We start from the raw sequence: 18,563 nt of genomic DNA, 5'->3' as shown, positions 1-18,563 counted from the left end.
TTGCTTTTCAGTCATTAAGTCATCCTTGGCGATATGGGTTCATTCTCATTTTAAATGGACACACAGTAGTTTATTCGGCATCCCCCGCTAGTGAGTGCTAGGTAGTTTCTTATTTTTTTTCTGTTATAAATCAGGTTTCATGAGTATTCTCGCACATAAAGCTTTGCTTCTACATTTGATTAATTTTGCTGAATAGGATGAAAAAGTGGAATCACCGAGGCCGAAGGTGGCTGTGGGTATTTTTAAGGGTCTTGGCACACGCGGGGGCGACGACGGGGCCCCTCTGGCTGTGCTGATTGACCTTCTGCAGGACGTCGGGGGGATCTCACTGCGCTCTCCTCCGCCAGTCTCACATTGATTGTTTTCGTTCTCTGACTTCGGAATCGGCTCTGAAAGTCTGACTTTGCACCTTAATTCTTGCTTGTAGAAGCTCGGGAAGAGACAAAGAGGGCGGCAGGGCAGGAAGATCGAATGCAGGGATTGGGGCCATGGTGCCGGAGCCTGGGCTGTGGGCTCGTGGGGAAGCAGTGGGCTTGGCCTTTGTCCTGCTGCCCTGGTCTTTGCGCCACAGCCCAGAGGGCAGGGCTCTGCACAGATCTGACTGCGCCCCTTGAGGCCGAGGGTTTATGCACCTGTTCTGAGCCGGGCACCGAGCTAGATGCCAGGATCCACCGTCCCCTTCTGTCCTCACGGAGCTCCTAGTCTGGGGCTGCTTCCCGACCAGGACGGGGGCTCTTGCCTGGTGGTGCCAGCCCAGACAGTGTTTTTGCTTGTTGCCTTAATGTGCTCGTGAGTATTTCTGCATGTTTCCAAATGGTTCAAGGTAAATGTACAAAAATAAGAAACGGCATCGTTGGCTGGGTTCTCGCTAGAGAGGAAGTCAGTGACAAAGGGAAACCAAACCGAAAGGAACAGATGTTAGCCTGCATTCTGTAGTCTGCGTTCTTTGGATTGCTGAATTATCAAACGTGTGTCTGGAGGAGGGTGGAGGGAGAAATCGGGCCGTAAATGAAATCTGGGTTTGTTGAATCAGCTTGGTGTCTCCGTGTGAACGGAGGTGGGTTCTGATTCGGTCTGAGTGCCGTGCCCGTGGTCTCTCCTCTGCCCGGAGGGCGGGCACCGCGGCCTGGCCCTCAGTGGGGGAGAGCCCTGGACCCCCTCGTGGCCTCCCCGCGGATACTCTACACGAGCCCCCTCATTGTTTTCAGGGGACGCCCTCCGAAAGCCTCGCCTTCAGAAGTCTGTCACGTGGGACTTGGATGATTTGTTCTTCACGCTCTATCCTTCCCTGGAGAAATTTGAGGAAGAGCTTCTGGAACTCCTCGTCAGTGATCGCTTCCGGGAGGTACTGTCTTCCATCAGGGAACTTCATCTGATCAGCAGAGACGCGGGCAGGGCAGGGCAGAGATGGGGGTGCTGCCGGCCTCTGATGCCACCAGGGTGGACGGCTCAGCCCCTGATGACACGGTCCCGTGTGCTCCCTCTTTGTGGCTGAAGAGGGACATCTAGCCTGTCGTCTTAACTTCGGTGTGACAAAGGTGTTGTTACCGTAAGCTGCTAACGTTGGTTTTGTTATATCTTAAAACAGTCTTCATTTAAAAATAAATTAAACCTCCAAATGAGCATAGGGAAACCAGTAAAACATTCTGCACTTACAAAGGCCATTTTCGAGATTCTTGGCTCATTCCAAGGAGAAGACTAGAAATCTGTCATTTTATCCCAGTGGAGCCGCGTTCTGTGAACGGGGCTTCCTCTCACAGTGTCCAGTTCCGCCTGCCCGTGTGACACATTCCCATAAACTCCGGGCAGTCACGGGCCATAGCTCGTCCCTACGGTGACCTTTGGACACGTAGCTCACGTTCCTGGACATTCTGTGTCCAGACCCTCACGTGGCTCCTCTCAGGCTTCAGGTCTCTGTGTGAACCCAGCTGTCCTGACCGGCCACCTGAGCGTGCTGCTGAGGCCGCGGCCCTCCCGCCCCCTGGCTCATTTCTCCGGGTGCCTGGCCCTCCCCGAGAGCACCCGGTCTCCTTACCTGTCCGCTCCTCTGTCGTCGTCCCCTCGGTGGGGTATTTGCACCTGGAGGACAGGGACTTGGCTGGTTCGCCACTGCAGCCGAGGTGCGTCACACCGTGCCGTCCCGTCACAGACCTTCAGTCTTCACGTGCCGTGACGGTGGGTGATGCCACCAGCGGGTGCCCCCCTGGCACTCTGTGGCAGTACGGCACGCACGGGTGAGACGGACTCTGTGCTCACTACCCGTTCTCGAAAAGGCAGCTCCCTGTGATGTGTCGTATGACACGGAAACGCAAGCAGAGAACAGGGTGGAACCATAGCAGCGCACATTTTCTTGCTGTGGTTCCCGCTGTGTTCTTGCTGCTCAGAGTGGATTGCGTGAGGGGAGAGCTGCTTTAGGAGCATCAGCATTGAATTCTATGTGTTCCCATAAAAATCACTTTCTTATGTGGTTTACTGCTTTGTATTTTTGTTCCTACCCAACTGGTAGCTGGTCTCTTACCTCCATCGCTTTATTTTCATTACTCATAGGCTGAGTTTAGGTCTGTTCAGCTTGATTAATGGGCAGTGAAGAAAACTTGAAAATTCAGGGACCGTTCTGCAACGATCACACAATTTAATAAACAGTAATAGCCTGGAGGACTATCCTTGCTCATTTGTTAAAGTGCCTGTACATTTTTTGTTAAGATGAAACACTTTAATATCCAGCGATCACTTTGGGGCAGAGTCCATGTTTATTGGTTTATGACTTCCCACGTAAACATGCTCCCTGTTCCTGCTGCCCCCTGTGCCCAAGTCTCCGGTGTCTGAGTGTCGGGGAGGGCGGAGGCGCCTCGGGGGCGGTGGGCTCCTGCACCCTGGGGCCTGGGTCCCTGCTTGCTTGTTTGGTGCGCCTTGAGAATTGAGCTCCGCCATGGAAGCCTGAGCAAGAGTTCAACGATTCGGGCGTCTTTGGGGAGGTGGTGTCGGGGTGCATTGCTCCCAGAAGGCTGTCCTTGTGAGAAAAGCTGCAACTACCTAGAAAATGGCCTAGGGCCAGTAGTTCCAATGGCCTTATTTGCCTGTCATTTGCTTGGACTCCTGTTCACTCAGCACCATCTGATCTGCAAACTCCTGCAACTTCTGTTGAACGTTCTTCTCTCTGCTTGCCCCTCCCCCGGGAGCTTCTGCCTGCCCGCGCAGGGACTTACTCTGTCTCCTGCGTGCTTTCCTAGGAGGGCATTCCACGGGACGGCGGCACGCTGGAGATCCTGGAGCGGCGCCTGTGCGTGGGTGTGCACAACGGTCTGGGCTTCGTGCAGAGGCCGCAGGTCGTGGTGCTGGTGCCCGAGATGGACGTGGCCTTGACGCGCTCTGCCAGTTTCAGCAGGAAAGTTGGCTCTTCTTCAAAGGCCAGGTATTCTTCCCGGGGACGTGAGGTCTGGTCCTGCGGAGGTAGGAGGTATGAGTGTGCATGTAACCCGGGATCAGAGCGAAATGCAATTTGTTTTTGCACGAGAAGTGTGCACCGCCCGCCTGGGGTTCTTCCTGGCTGACTTTGTTTTGTCTTGGCGACTTGTACCCATCAGGAGCAGACCTCAGTGTTATAAGCTTGGGAAAATCCTGATTTGTGCTATTAGAGATGCCTCCCGCTATGGCTGCTTAGGGTCTGAGGAGACCCTGGCACGCTTTCCCCCAGCTGTGCCTGTGATCCATTTCTCCCATGATGGAGAACCAGCAGGCAGGACGGTCTGCATCCCGTTGAGTCCTGTGCCTCCCAGGTCAGAACCTGAGACCTCTCCGAGGAGTGCCGTGTGGGAATCCGGGCAGAGGCGGGCGCCCTGGAGGACGAGCCTCCCTGGAGACCCGGCCATACCGTTCTGTCCTCCTCACATACGCTCTGGCAATTTGGAAATTGTTGTTTAGGTGTTGACTGAGGCACCTGAAGAGGCTCTGATTTGGGAACTGCCTTGGGGGCCGGACACACAGAAGAGCCCAGTGGCCTTGCTGGGAGGGGGGGGACTCTGCACCAGCAGCGCCTGGCGCCCAGGTGGGTGTAGGGCAGCGGGGCACAGCCTGACGTGCCTCTGCCCTGTTCCTGACCCAGCTCTGGAAACCAGGCTCTAGTTTTGAGAAGCCGCCTCCGACTCCGTGAGCTGGTCCGTCACCCTGCGTTCGCCATCGTCTTTCAGCTGGAGTACGTGTTCAACAGCCCTTCAGGGGCAGACGGCAAGGTGAGAACCCGGCCCTGGGCTCCGTGCCCCGAGAGTCAACAAAGTCGCCACTAATGTTGTTTCTGTTAAGAGCAGCGTAATATTAGCAGTGTGGGTGACAGGTGTGGATTGCGATCGTGAGCCTAGAAAACACTTCTCCCTAGTGATCGCTTTGTCACTGTAATTTCCCGTCTCTGTGGTGATAGGACGCTCTGCCAGCCGGTGGTGATAAAGAGTGCAACAGGTGGGCGTGACCACAGCGTTAATTCACAATTACCAGATTGATACTTATTTTGGAAACTGAGTTCATCTTAATGTATTTTCCATATGACATTAAGTGTAGTAAAGCTTGAATCTGGACAAGTGATAAATGTCTTACAGTGACTTGATAATGTGCTTATCTCATAACTAAGAGCAAGGATTTGTAGGGTTCAGTTGGAAGAAATACGGTTGACCCTTGAGCAACACAGGATCCACTTCTAACAGGTGTTTTTTGGTAAATACAGTCGAGTACTGTAAGTGTATTTTTTTCTTAAGATTTTCTGTTTTTTGTTACGATTTTCTTAATGACATTTTTTTTCCTCCAGCCGATTTTACTGTAAGAATATAGCATATAATACGTACCCATACAAAACATGTGTTAATCGACTGTTTCTGTTATTGGTAAGGCTTTTGGTCAGCTGTAGGCCTTTGGCAGTTATGTTTTTGGAGAGTCAAAAGTTCCACGCAGGTTTTTGTCCATGTGGGGGTCGGTACCCACACCCCTGCCTTATTCAGAGGTCACGGTATCGCATATAGACATCATTTACATCATGGAGGTCGATTCTTTGGAAAACCCAGATCATGCCACACTTAAGATTCCGGTTTCCGTTTGAAAAAGCAAGTTATCAATTTAACAAGTAGGTGGAAAACAAAACCAGGATGACCGGGTACCTTCCATGGTGGCCGGTGTGAGGAGCGGGACTGAGCACGGCCCCGGGGTGCACCTTAGGAAGGGGAGCGGGGTGCTGAGCGGAGGGGCGGTTGTATCTTCTCATGTTCTCTGGCAGCAGTGAGCTGACCTCTCTGCCATCCACACCTCAGATCAGCATAATCGCGGGTCCTGATCAGGTGAGCAAATCTGGAGGCAGGTGTAGTGATTGTAGCTGGACACACGGTCACGCTGTGTCCTTCCCAGGTTGCTTTTCTTTATTTATTACCAGGAACTGTATCTAAGATGCAGCCGTGTGTGAGCGTGCCTGGCTGCCTGGGGTGGGCATCCTGGGCCTGGGTGGGGGGGGGCTCTGCGGGGAGGGAGGGCCTTCTGGGCCTGGAACCCCAGAGCTGCCCTTGGGAGGACGTGGGTGGCGGTGGGAGACGCGGCGCCCTCTGTGTCCCATTTACATAGATGGTGTCCCGCCAGAATGTTGACTGTGGTCATACCACGTAATGATGTGACATACGGTGTCGCATACAGTTGATTTGCTTGCGATTACAGAGCACCTAAGCAGAAAGGGATGTGTCTCACGTGACACTTTATTATTTTGTTAACTCTTCATGGAAATGCTTAACCTGTGGCAGGTGGTGGGGTGTGGGACGGGGGCGGGGAGGGGGGTGGGGACAGGCCGCAGCCAGCTCGCCCTGGGACCCTCTCTGGGCCGTCGTGGGGCACACTCTTCACTTGCGTTCCACCTGTAGGTCTCCCCTTCCTTCCCTGAGTTAGAGCTTCGTATGGCGGATGCTTCAGACACGAACTGAGGCAGACGGCGAACAGTGAAACGAACCGGGTGGCCCAGTGGTGTTACACCTGTGTGCGCTGCCCTCTGCTGTCTGGACTGACTCCCACAGTCCGTTTTGATTTATTTTCAAGCAAAATCCAATCACGATCTGCTTTCATTCTGTGAACGTCGTGGCACGTACGTTTCTTTTCTTCCTTTAACCCTTTCGTTGTGGAAGATTTCAAATACGATGGCAGAGAGAAGCCTGTGGTGGACCCAGAAGTTACTTGCTCACGGCCAGACGCGTAGGTTCCAGACAGCCCATCGCTGCCTCTCTGAACGGTTCCGTACGTGTCTCCTAACGGTGGGGCTTAAAAACACCGCTGCAAAACCGTCGACGTGCCTAAACGCCTAACGCGGGTTTCTCCAGTATCACCCGATCGATGCCCAGGCAGCCCGCGTGCACATTCTTCGCCTCCTTTCCTGAATCGGAACTGGCAGAGCCAGAAAGCTAACTACTTTTCTTTGGAAAACGGTTTCTGAAGCGGGTCTTCCTGCACGACTGGGGCAGCCATGGTCGTCTCCCTCACGGATGCTGCCTTTCGTGCTGCGACCTGTTGTCAGGACGGCCTGGCCGCGTCCCTTAACCCCGTGTTCCGTTACTCCTCCCGCTTTGGACCGGGAGCTACGGGCCTCAGTCTCCTGAGGCCCTTTGTGAGACGGGTCACTCTTACCTGGTTTATCCGGATGGGGAGACACCATCCGGGCTGGAGTGTGTCCAGCTTACACCCAGTCGTCACCTGTGTCTGAGAGAAGTTTTTGGTCCTGAGTGTTTTGTTCGGTCACTAAAAACAAACTAGAGAAACGGTTTTGAGAAGACACGCCCCTTGGTGGCGGTCCGCTGTGGGGCTTTCGCATCTTGTGTTTAGCCAGCACAGCTGAAGCCTGGGTGGTTTGTCTTGGGCTGGCGGCAAAGAGCCGGAGGGGTACTTGTTCCCACCAGACAGCTTCCTTCCCGGGAATTTGAGTGCGTGGGGACAGTGTGCCCGCACGGGGCGGCGCATTTTGGAACGCTGGCAGCTGCGGGAGTGTGGGCTCCATCAGCGTTTGCCGAGAAAGCAGACTTCCCGGGGCCTGAGAGACAGACACAGAACGAAGGCAGCCGTAAAAACAATCGGGCCCAAGGTCCTCTGCTGCGTTTTTATGTCAGAAGTGCCAGCCCCCACGGGCTGCCAGGGATCAAAACAGACCTTCTTTTTGGAGTCACATGGCAGAATACCTCCCGGATGTCTAGAAGGGGAAGGTGAGCTGGTCTGTTATTTATGTGTTTGCTGGTATTCTCTGGACAAGACAAGTCCCTGTAACAAAGATCTGGGTGCTTGCCAGGTGCCTGGGATTCCTCAGAGCCGAACATTTTGACTATCTGTATCGGGCGTGTGCGAATCATGCCTTGATTTATCCTGAAATGTGAATTTGCACTTGTAGAACTTGGAAATAGAGGCGTCTTGAGGGTTTCCTGGAAATGTTTCAGGATAACCTGGCTCGTCCCTTGCAGCGAGCCGGGTGTCCCAGCGTCACCATGGCGCCCTCCATATGGCGTAGCCACACCTCCACCTGCTCAACCTGGGCCTCTGCCCTCCATCTGCCCAGTGTGCCCACTGTGCGTGTGGGGGGGGGCAGGGAGGGGCGCCCGCCGAGTGCACCCTGTGTGTGCGGCGGAGGGGGAGGTGGGCGGGGGGAGCGCTGAATGAGAGGGGATCTGCTGCCGGCTCTTCTGTTTTGTCCTGAATGTTGGGTTTCCCTCGGGGCTTTAAGAAAGATATGCACTCACTTGTCTTTTGAAAATTGTTTGTTTGGTTTGTCTTTTTAAAAAATATTTCATTGAGAAATTCACAAGGCCTAAAAGAATTTTAAAGTGTACAGTTTAGTGGTATTCTGACTTTTATTTTTTAATGTCTTTTTTCTCTTGTAGTAAAAATACACAACATAAACTTGGCCATCTTCACTGGTTTTAAGCGCTGTGGTTTGGTGGCATTAAGCATGTTCACACTCTTGGGCAGTGGTCACCCCCATCCATCCCCAGAACCCTTCACCTCTTGTAAAGCTGAAACCCCGGCCCCAGGAAGTACTATCTCCTCCTTGGCCCCGCTCTCCAGCCCCGGGCACCACCATATGCTTTCTGTCTTTATGACTTTGACAACCCTGGGGACCTCACGTATGTGGAATCGTACAGTATTTGTACTTCGTGACTGGTCTCCTTCACTCAGCATAATGTCCTCACGGCTCATCCATGTTGCTGCGTGTTGGAGAATTTCCTTCCTTCTTACGGCTGAAGGACGGCTATCCCACATTTTACTGATCCAGCCATCTGTTGAGGGGCCTGGGTGGCTACTCCATTTTAGACATTGTGAATAATGCTAATATGAACATGGGAATACCCGTGTCTCTTCGAGACCCTACCCTCCTTTCAATTCCTTTGGGTGTATACCCAGAAGCAGAATTACTGAAGTGTGTGGAAATTCTACTTTTAATTTTTTGAGGAACCCCTACACTTTTCCACGTCGGTTGCACCACGTTACGTTCCCCACGGACAGTGCAACAGTGCTTGAGGGCTCTGGTTTCACCACACCCTCACCAGCACTCATAGTTTTCATGAGGTGGTGTCTCTCTGTGGTTTTGATTCGCATTTTCCTGATGGTCAGTGATGCTGAACAGATATCTTCTCACATGCTTGTGGGCCTGTATTTTCGTTGAGGATGTCTGTTCAAGTCCGTTGCCCATTTCTGAGTCGGGTGGTCTCTTGTATTGTCGCGGGGTTTAGGAGTTCTCTCCGCGTTCTGGGTGTTAATCTTTTATCAGGTGATGGTGTTTGCAGATTTGTGTTTTCATTTTACTGTTGGTTGGCTTTTCCAACTAATAAATAAAGCTGCTCTAAGCATTCTTGGGCAAGTCTTTGTGGATGTATGTTTTCATTTCTTTTTGGTGAATGCCGTGGAACAGAGTTCTGGGTCCTAGGTAGATACGGGTTACCTTTCCAAGCAATGCCTGTTTTTCCAAAGTGGTTGTGCCAGTGCTGTTTGGGAATTACAGTTGGTCCACATCCTCACCACCTTCTGGTTTCGTCTTTTTAATTTCAGCCTTTCTAGTGGGCATTAATTTGCCTTTCCTTGGTCACCAGTGATGAGTCCTGTTCCTGTGTTGGTTGGCCATTCTAATAGCCCTTTGTGAAGTGGCTGTTCCGTTGTTTAGGATCATGTGTCTTTTTTATTATTGGGTAGATAGGAGTCTGTCTGATGTATTTTTGCTAAAAGTCTGCTGTCACATACACAGATTGTGAATATGTTCTCACAGTCTGTCACTTGCCTTTCCGTATTCTTAACACTGTTCTTGGGGAAAAAAGGCATAGTAGGACTTTATGTAATGTCTTTAAAAACTTTTTCTTTGGATGCTAAAGAAAATCACAGTCTCCATATGTGCCTTGGTCCCTACTGTTGGAACACAGAACGTTGGATATCCCAGAATGACTGTGCATTTCAGCACACCGGGAGAAGGTGGGCGTGGACGGTGGCAGCCTCTGTACCGACCCATGCCAGCCCACTTAGTTCCATGCTAGAGAAAATACTCTCCTTTGGTCGCCCCTTAAACAGATCAGGAATGTGCCCTAAACCTGTTGGCCTGCTACGAAACTCTTTGTAGTTTTTTCTTGTAAATTACATTTCTATTATCACTGGTGCTTAGGAAAGCAAATTTCATACATGTTTCATTTACTCTGTAGAGCAATACTGCTTTGCATTTGTCTCAAACTTCTTTCTTTTTTAACTATCCACGGGCTAAGCCTTCATGCTCAAACAATAAAGCGTTCAAATACAAAAGAAAAAAAACCATTTTATCTGGACATGATTTTAAGCTTACAGACAAGTTACAGAAGTACCAGGAATATTAGTCCACTCTTAACCCAGATTCACCTGTTCTCATTTGCCACACTTGCTTTATTTCATGATTTTATTTTTATAGGACAGTCTCCCTTCTTTAAGAAACATTTTGAAGTGAGTGTTCCTTGTGTTAGATTTGGTGGTGTTTCCTCCTGATGGAGTCGGTGTCTGCATCCCTGCCGGAACACTGCAGAGGGGTAGGGGTGCGGTGTGTCCCTCAGGATCCCACAGCAGAGATGCGGGAGGTCCCTCCCATCTCATTGGCCTAGTTAGTTTCTTTTTTAAGATTTTATTATTTTTTATTTTCTAATGTTTTAATTTTTTTGAGAGAGAGAGAGAGAGAGATAAAACGAGTGGGGGGGGGGGGCCGGGCAGAGATAGAGGGAGACGCAACCCGAAGCAGATTCCAGGCTCTGAGCTGTCAGCACAGAGCCCGACCCAGGGCTTGAACTCATGAACCTCAAGATCATGACCTGAGCTAAAGTTGGACACTCAACCGGCTGAGCCACCCAGGCGCCTCTAAGATTTTGTTTTTTTTTTAATTTTCAAAAAATGTTTATTTTGAGAGAGAGAAAGAGTGTGTACATGAGTGAAGGAGGGGCAGAGAGAGAGAGAGAGAGAGAGAGAGAGAATCCTAAGCAGGTTCCAAGCTGTCAGCACAGAACCCAGCGTAGGGCTCAATCTCATAAACAGTGAGATCATGACCTGAGCTGAAATCAGCAGCCTGACGCCCAACTGACTGAGCCACCCAGGCGCCCTTAAAGATTTTTTTTTTTTTAAGTAATCTCTACCCCCCAACGTGGGGCTTGAACCCACGACCCCGAGATCAAGGGTTGTGCCCTCAACCGACTGAGCACCCCAGCATCCCTGGTCAGGTCTTGTGTGATGTCCCCACTGGGCAGTTGCTGTCTTCCTCCTTGCAGCTGAGAAGCAATCTGTGGGGAGACCTTTATGCTACACAGACCTCCGCCCCTCATCTAGCCGTGAGGGTTTCCAGCTCCCTGTGGGGATGGACTCACGGACACCTTTAAAAAAAACCCCAGAAGCCGAAAGCTGCCATCCCTGATTATTTTGGTGCTCACAGTGTCCCAGAGTGTCCACGGTGCCTTCGGGCTGTGTCCTTGCGATGTCCTCCATCATGTTCTGTTTCTCAGTTTCCTACTTCCTGGCATAATGAGAGGCCCCAGGCTCACCTTGCGTCCTCCCTGTTCCAGCCCCGGAATCAGCCATTTCTGTGAGGGGCTGTGGTTTCCCGTCCCTGCCGCCTGCTTTTTTTTTTTTTTTTAAAGAATTTGTTTTTTAATGCTTATTTATTTTTGAGAGAGAGAGTAGGGAGAGGGGCAGAGAGAGAGGGAGACACAGAGTCCGAAGCAGGCTCCAGACTCCGAGCTGTCGGCACAGAGCCCACCTCAGGGCTCGAGCTCACAGGCCGCAAGATCACGACCTGAGCCGAAGTTGGACGCTTAACCGACTGAGCCACCCAGGTGCCCCTAAAACGTAGCTTTTAAACAGTCGAACAGTTGCTTATTATGTTTATTGATAGGTACTTGATTTCTGTGCTGCTGTTGTAAATAGGGCCTTTTCCTCCATCGATGGCACCTTCTCGCTTACCACTGTGGGTGTTTTTTTTCTGGAGAGTCATTTACAAACTTATCAGAGGTTCCCATGACTCTTACCCTATACCACACACTGGTTTTAAAATTGCACTGTATTTTGAGGTGAGTCCCACTGTAAGGAGTACGCAGAGGGCTCCGTGTCCCTCTCCCACCGTCCCCAGGGGGAAGCCTGTCTCTGGACAAGCAGAAGCTGTGTTGTCACATCCCCTGGTTGGCTTTTCCTTCGGGTCGGACGCCTGGCAAGTGCTCTCCTGGACCGTCTGCAGCCTCGTCAGCCCCTCGTCCTTCCCTGTCCCCCTCCCCCTCCCACTGGGAGGAGCTCACTTCTTCCCCCGATGCTGACTCTGGAAGACAGCTGCCTTCTCTCGAGGCCCCTGGGGGTCCCCTCACCCAGGGATGAGCCCTGGCCTCCCGTGCACCCCTTCCCTGGAGCAGTGGCTGTTTCAAAGCACACAGTCCCCTGTTGACCTGTGGCGGGGGTGGGGGGCTGGTCCTGAGAGGTGGAGGGGCTGTGCCCACAGGAAGGCATGCCAGGCTGCCAAGCCTGGGCCCTGCCATCCATGGGCCCAGTGTGAGGAGGGGGCGGGAAGAAGAGCAAGGCAAGGGGGCGGTTCTCCCGCGGACGCACGTGCAAAGGCGGCTGGCTGGGGACTCGGTGTCCAGAGGGTCCAGGCACAGCTCCGGGCTCAGGGCCGTTTCTTTTTTTTTTTTTTTTTAATTTTTTTTTTTTCAACGTTTATTTTTTTGGGACAGAGAGAGACAGAGCACGAACGGGGGAGGGGCAGAGAGAGAGGGAGACACAGAATCGGAAACAGGCTCCAGGCTCTGAGCCATCAGCCCAGAGCCTGATGCGGGGCTCGAACTCACGGACCGCGAGATCGTGACCTGGCTGGAGTCAGACGCTTAACCGACTGCGCCACCCAGGCGCAGGGCCGTTTCGCCTTTGCTTCTTTCCTTTACTGTCAAGTGACACCTTTTTTTTGCAGAGAGGTCCAAAGCGTTATGATCCCTTTAGTCAGCATGAAGACTTGTCCCAGGTTATGGAACTTTCTTAAAACCACGGTCCTGTTGATTTTCACTGCTCATGTGTATGTTCAGAAATGATTCCTTTATTCCACAGGATGAAATGAATATGTTGCCTGTTGAAGATTCCTATGCTTTTAAGTGATGTATACTGTGTCCTACAAGGGGAGACTAAGTGACTTTCATTCTGTGTTGTTGGGTTTCCTCTTCCACCGTGAATGTGTGTGAAGGGAATTAGCCTGCAGCCACTGCCAAGCTCACCTCACTGTCTGTCAGATTTGCAAAGGGCTTTGGCATCTAAACGATCCGTTTTTGGAAGCGCGACTCCGGGCCGGTGACACCTGTTGTGCGAGCCTGTGCTTTGCCCGGTGGGCGTCACCCAGGCTCTGGGTGTCTGTCTGCCTCCCGACTCCTCACCTCGGGTGGCCTTGTGCAGTCTGCCTCCGGGATCAAGGACTTGGCGTCCTTCGAGGAGAATGCCGGGAAGAGAGCAACTTATAGGCGGCCTTGCTCCTTGCCGGGCTCTGGCTGCTTCCGTGTGCCCCTCTGGAGGCCGTTCCCTGGTCCCTGCCACCTGCGTTGGTGGGGGGCGTTCTCGGGGCACAGCTTACCTGCTCTCAGCCCAGGGCCCGGCCTCTCGCCCCTCCTTCAGCTGTGATGTCTCTCTGGTCTTGTTTCTTCTGGCTTCCTTGTCCCTCTGTGATGTGGCTGACACTGGGGACACCGGGAGGCACTTTGACACACATTTGTTTCCTTATTCCGGTTCACCCAAGCATGTCCCCCGACAGGCGCTGCTGTCACCTCTATGGTGTGGCCAGGCCCTGAGTCTCGTGCTGGCCAGGAGCCTGGGGCAGGAAGAGAAAGGTCTCCCCGAAATGCTGGAGAAAATCACCCTCATGAAATAACGTGAACTTTTTACCTGCCTCTAGATGACTTTCAAGTTGGTCTGAGGACGGAAGCCAAGGGGACTTTGCTCATTTCCTGGGGCGGCCGGCCCAAATTGCCACCAACTGTGTGTGTCTCAAAGTGATTGACATTTATTCTCTCACGGTCTGGAGGCCTCGGATTTAAAGTCAGTTGCACTGGGCCGAAGCCAGTGCAGGCAGGGCGGCAGCCTTCCCTTCGGAGGCTGCAGGGGAGGGTCCTTCCCGCCTCTTCTGGGTTGGTGGCTGCTGGTGGCCCTTATCTGATGGCGCAGCTCCTGCCTTCACCTGCACACAGCCTTCCCTCTGGGCGTCCCCCTCTGTCTCTCTGTCTGTCCTGCTTTGTAAGGATGCTTGCCATTGGATTTAGGGTCCAGCTGGATAATCCAGATCTCCTAATCTCATAATAATTAATTCCATGGGCATGGACCCTTTTTCCAAATAAGGTCACAGTCACAACGCTCAGGGCTTAGGATGTGAACGTGTGTTTTTGAGGCCACCGTCGAGCCCACCTCAGGGAGCCCAGAGTGCGGCATTCCTGGGGTCAGGTGTCTGTTTTCTGTCTGTTTGGGCTTTGCCTGGTGAATGTTGGCATGGCTCTTCTGTTCCACGACAAACCTGGCTCACATTCCAAGTGTGTTCCTTTGGCCTCCCGTGTGTTGTTTGCTGTTACAATTAAGAGTCTTAGTGGGAGCAATGTGATGTATTTTTTTTTCTTCTTTTCATGAAGTCAAACCTGATTGGACAGGATAAGACGTTCTACAGTAACCAATCTTCTCTCGACCACTAGAATTCACCGACAGGAGGAGCCTGGTCATGTTGGCCAGCTAAATATCTGCTTTCACTCTGCCCACCTGCTTGGATGCACCTGACCTTCTCCTCAGAGCCTGGGGCTGGGGCTGGGGGGATTTGAGGGACGTGGGGTGGGGGAGGTTCCTGCCTGCAGCTGTCACCCTGGCCTGGTGAGAGGGAGCACAGGCTAATAAATGGCAATTGAATTGCCATTGAGCCCTAATTGTCGCAGAAATCTTTGCAAAGGAGCGCTCAGTGACTTGCTAACTGTCTCCTCTCGTCGGAGCTGTCGGAGACACGAGCGAGGGAAGCTGGATACGCTGTGCAGAGGAGAGCTCTATTGATCGAGGACTGGGAAACCAAAGGAACCATGAAATTGGAAGATTGCATATCAGAATCACCTAATTTGAAAGATTAAACCACAAGGACTTGCACAAAGAGCATGAAAAGTTGGCCACATATTTCATTTTATTTTTGATCCCATAATAAACTGGATTTTATAGATGACTGTTTAGAAAAGTAGTCTAGAAATGATTGGGTCTGTGTAGTTTTTATAGTGGCCTTTTTTGCCGGTACATGTATAGTCATTTTTAAAAAATATTTTTAAAATTTTTAATGTTTATTTCTGAGAGAGACAGAGCGTGAGTGGGGGAGGGGCAGAGAGAGGTGGAGACCCAGAATCCAAAGCAGACTCCCGGCTCCGAGCTGTCGGCACAGAGCCTCGAACTCACAAACCGTGAGATCATGACCGAGCTGAAGTCGGACGCCCAACCGACTGAGCCACCCAGGCGCCCCAATAGTTATTTTGTTTTTAAAGGGCAGTGGATTTATAGTTGCTTGGTGCTGGTTTGTGTCCCTGTCATCGGCTAACGGGATGGGGAGCCGCAGGCATCGTCTTCATATTCGACACGCGTTGGGAGTGTCGCACAGGGTCATGTGCTTCGGCTTCTCGCTTTGCTGGTTCCTTGTACTTCCAGGATGTGAGTGTTTTTCTCGTTGATCTGGTGGGGACCCAAATCCCCGGTCACCCCTGTAGCCAGGGCAGAGGTGGTGGTAGCCCAGCTGTTATCTGAAGTTTGGCTCCGTTAAAGGGTCAGAACAGGCCCCCCTGAAGTGAGGTCGGTCCCCTAACGATGGGGCCTCAGGAAGAGATTAATTCAAGACCAGACGCTGACTCTGGACATTTATCCCCACGTGACTGAGGGAAACAGCAGGAAGGAAGAGCCTCTGGCAAAGGAACAGTCTGGAGAGACTGACTGAGGAGACAAATGTGCTTCCTTTTCCATGTTGGGTGCTGTTTGCACCTACGCTCGGCTATGGTGTGGCCTCGCTGACTGTCGAGCCATCCGCGTGGGGCTCCAGCCAGAGTCCTTTTGTGCGTGTGTGACCTTGGATCCGAGCGCAGTCGACTTCTGGCCAGGACAAGGGCGTGGCAGCTGACCCGTGTCCAGCAAGTAGGCGGGGTCCGCTGGGAGCCCCAGCCATTCTGCTGGACGCAGCCCGTGTCAGCGGGCGCCTTGGCTCTCCTTTCCTTGGGGACGATGTCCTTCACCATCACAGATGGGGTGTGGGCTTCGGTTCCTTTCCAAGAGTGTGAGGCCCCCTCCACGCAGGCTGTCCACCCTCCCTGTCACCGTGGCCCAAACCGGGCTGCCTGGGTTAGCGCGTGTGGCTGGTGGTCTAGAGGGTCGGAGGCCCTCGGCTCCCTCGGCTGCCCAGGGACCACATGGCTCACCGTCCTCATGCCAGACGGGTGCAGATGGCCCTCTGCTGCCTCTGAGGACAGCGTCAGGAGGTGGGGTGCTGTGCTCGTGCTCCAGTTACTGCCCGCCACCTTCGGGGTTTGCTCCTCCCATGTCACCAGCCGGGCCTGGAGTCGGGGCAGAGGAGGTGTGGCTGCGGCCCGGGTCTGGACTGTGTCACTGTGACCCTGGTTAGGGCCGCTGTGCTCTTGGGCCGGAAGGGCCCTCCTGGGCTCCCAGTCTGACCTCCTTGCAAGTGTCCCGTGGCCCCTGGTCGAGAATTTGCCTTCCTGGGGTCCCGATGTGCTGCCTCCCAGGGAGCCTGCAGTGTCCGCCTGTCGGGCTCGGTCAGAGCCGGAGTTCCTGACCTTGCCTTCTGCCTTGAATCACTGCCCAGCTGATGAGGGGTTTTCCCACCCGACCGGGGCCTGGAATGTGGTTTTATTCTTACTTCTCAGTGAAATGGATGAAAGTGTGCCATTAAAACACTGCTGACTCAAGCCCTCGAACCATATTGGAGAAAATGACTCTTCCCTAATCCTAGGTTTTCCTTAGTGTCCTCACTGCTTTCACTTGGCCAGTGATAGAGAAAGCAGGAGAAGGACCTGGCTGATTTCCCAGGTACACGGAGTCCCATGGACGAAACGTGCCATTCATTCTGAGCCGGGACTTAGCTGCAGAAACTGTGTGTAAATAATCCTGATTTGAATTCCCATGTGCGTTCCTCATTATCTTACAAAGTTTCCTATCACGAACACAACTGTCATTCCTGGTGTTTTCCTAATGGATTTGTGCAGACGTGGGCGAGGTACAGCCTGTTTACAAACCTGCAGAAAGAGCCTTATGGGACCAGGAAAGGTCAGAAGGATGATGTCGGTCTTTGAAAGAAAAGCCGCCGCTGCTTTGAGCCAGAAAGGGAGACCTGGACGGAGGAGGGTGCTGGTTAGCTTGAGGGGGGCTCCTCAAGGTGGGCGGCTGCTTCTCTGTCCCCCGAGCTTCTGTGTTGTGCTCTCCTCCTGCTACACAGGCCCCTCTTGCACGGTCCCTGCCTGGCGGCCCTGCTCCCTGGTGTTTGCCAGCCGGTTTGCTGGTAACTCACACACCGCTGTGCTTTGTCTCCCTTCCAGGCAACGTCGGTCACCTCTCTGTCCAGCGTGGCATGCATGCACATGGTCCGCTGGGCTGTGTGGAACCCCTTGCCGGAAGCCGGCTCCGGAAAGGTGGTCTTACCTCTGCAGGGTGGGATCCGGCCCAATCCATCGCACCGTCTGGTCTATAAAGTGCCCCCAGCCTGCATGAGCTCCAAAGAGGTAAATTGTTGAGGTGCTTTTGTAAGTATGAGTCCTGGCTCGTAAGCTTTTAGCAAGCTCGTATGTTTTCAGAACCAGAAGTTGACAGATCTGTTTGTGGATGTGTCATGAGCAGAGTGTCTCGTGTCACGGATATGCCCTTAAAAGACAGGTGTGACTGCTGAGTCACAGTTGGCTGCGAACTCACTGAGGCTGGTTTCACCTCGGGGCTTATGATGTGCTGTTCACACATCAGTCTCGCAAGGTGACCTGTGACCCTTATTTGTACACTCTGTGTAACAAGATCCACTTCTGTGCTCTCCGTGTCTTTTTTTTTTTTTTTTTTTTTAAATGTTTCTTTATTTTTGAGGGAGAAACAGACAGAGTGTGAGCAGGGGAGGGGCAGAGAGAGAGGGAGACACAGAATCTGAAGCGGGCTCCAGGCTCCGAGCCGTCAGCACAGAGCCCGACGCGGGGCTCGAACTCACGAACCGTGAGATCGTGACCTGAGCTGAAGTCAGCCGCTTCACCAACTGAGCCACCCAGGCGCCCCATCCATGCCTTTTTATTTTTATTTTTTTATTTAAAAAAAATTTTTTTTAACATTTATTTATTTTTGAGACAGAGACAGAGCATGAACGGGGAGGGTCAGAGAGAGGGAGACACAGAATCTGAAACAGGCTCCAGGCTCTGAGCTGTCAGCACACAGCCCGATGCAGGGCTCGAACTCACGGACCGCAAGATTATGACCTGAGCCGAAGTCGGACGCCCAGTCAACTGAGCCACCCCGGTGCCCCTGTCCATGCCTTTTTAAAAAGGACTCTTGGAGCGTTTTGCCATGGAGGGTGGGCTTCAGGGCTGTGGTTGGAGCCGGGCAATCCGCGTCCAGCCCGGCCCGTCCGTGTGACTTGTCCCTCATGCCCACTGGCCCTTGGCTCCCTCCAGCTTTGTGTGGAGGGCAGGCCACAGCAGCAGTTTTGAAAATCCATGTTTGGAACGAAGCTTTCTCTGAACCCCAGTAGAGGAGTCAGGTAAAAGGGGGGGCAGGGCCAGCTGACGTGTGTGTTGTGAGGGGTCTCGTCCCCCGCCTCCCCCACCCCACCGGCAGCCTCGCAGGGTGGATGGCAGGGACCTGGGGTGTCACAGACACCGCGTGACCCCGCGGCCCCGGCCGATGGCTGGAGTCTCTCCCCGTGCCTGTGTCGAGGAAAGGCTCTCGGTTCTCCCGCTCACGTTCCTGAAACGTGTTCTCCTTGTGTCAGTGGTGCGGCCGGGAACCTTTTAGAGCTCAACTGTGTCATTTTTCTTAGGTGAAGGGGCCACTGTGTTATTTCAGCACGC

General features: G+C 52.8%; 1 protein-coding gene across 5 annotated transcripts in view; it reads left to right on the top strand.

Moving 5' to 3' along the window:
- NPHP4 (nephrocystin 4) overlaps positions 1-18,563 on the top strand; it is a 111,719-nt gene that overhangs the window by 39,259 nt on the left and 53,897 nt on the right. For all 5 annotated transcript variants that reach the window (XM_043573632.1, XM_043573635.1, XM_043573633.1 and 2 more), the window contains 4 exons: positions 1,209-1,345; positions 3,231-3,412; positions 4,103-4,229; positions 17,061-17,243. In XM_043573632.1, coding sequence (XP_043429567.1) covers positions 1,209-1,345; positions 3,231-3,412; positions 4,103-4,229; positions 17,061-17,243 — 629 coding nt within the window. The remainder of the gene's footprint in view (positions 1-1,208; positions 1,346-3,230; positions 3,413-4,102; positions 4,230-17,060; positions 17,244-18,563) is intronic.

The sequence above is a fragment of the Prionailurus bengalensis genome, chromosome C1 (assembly GCF_016509475.1).
Source record: "Prionailurus bengalensis isolate Pbe53 chromosome C1, Fcat_Pben_1.1_paternal_pri, whole genome shotgun sequence".
Lineage (NCBI taxonomy): Eukaryota > Metazoa > Chordata > Mammalia > Carnivora > Felidae > Prionailurus > Prionailurus bengalensis.
The sequence above is the reverse complement of the archived record's forward strand: the minus strand, read 5'-3'. Positions and strand labels throughout refer to the sequence as shown.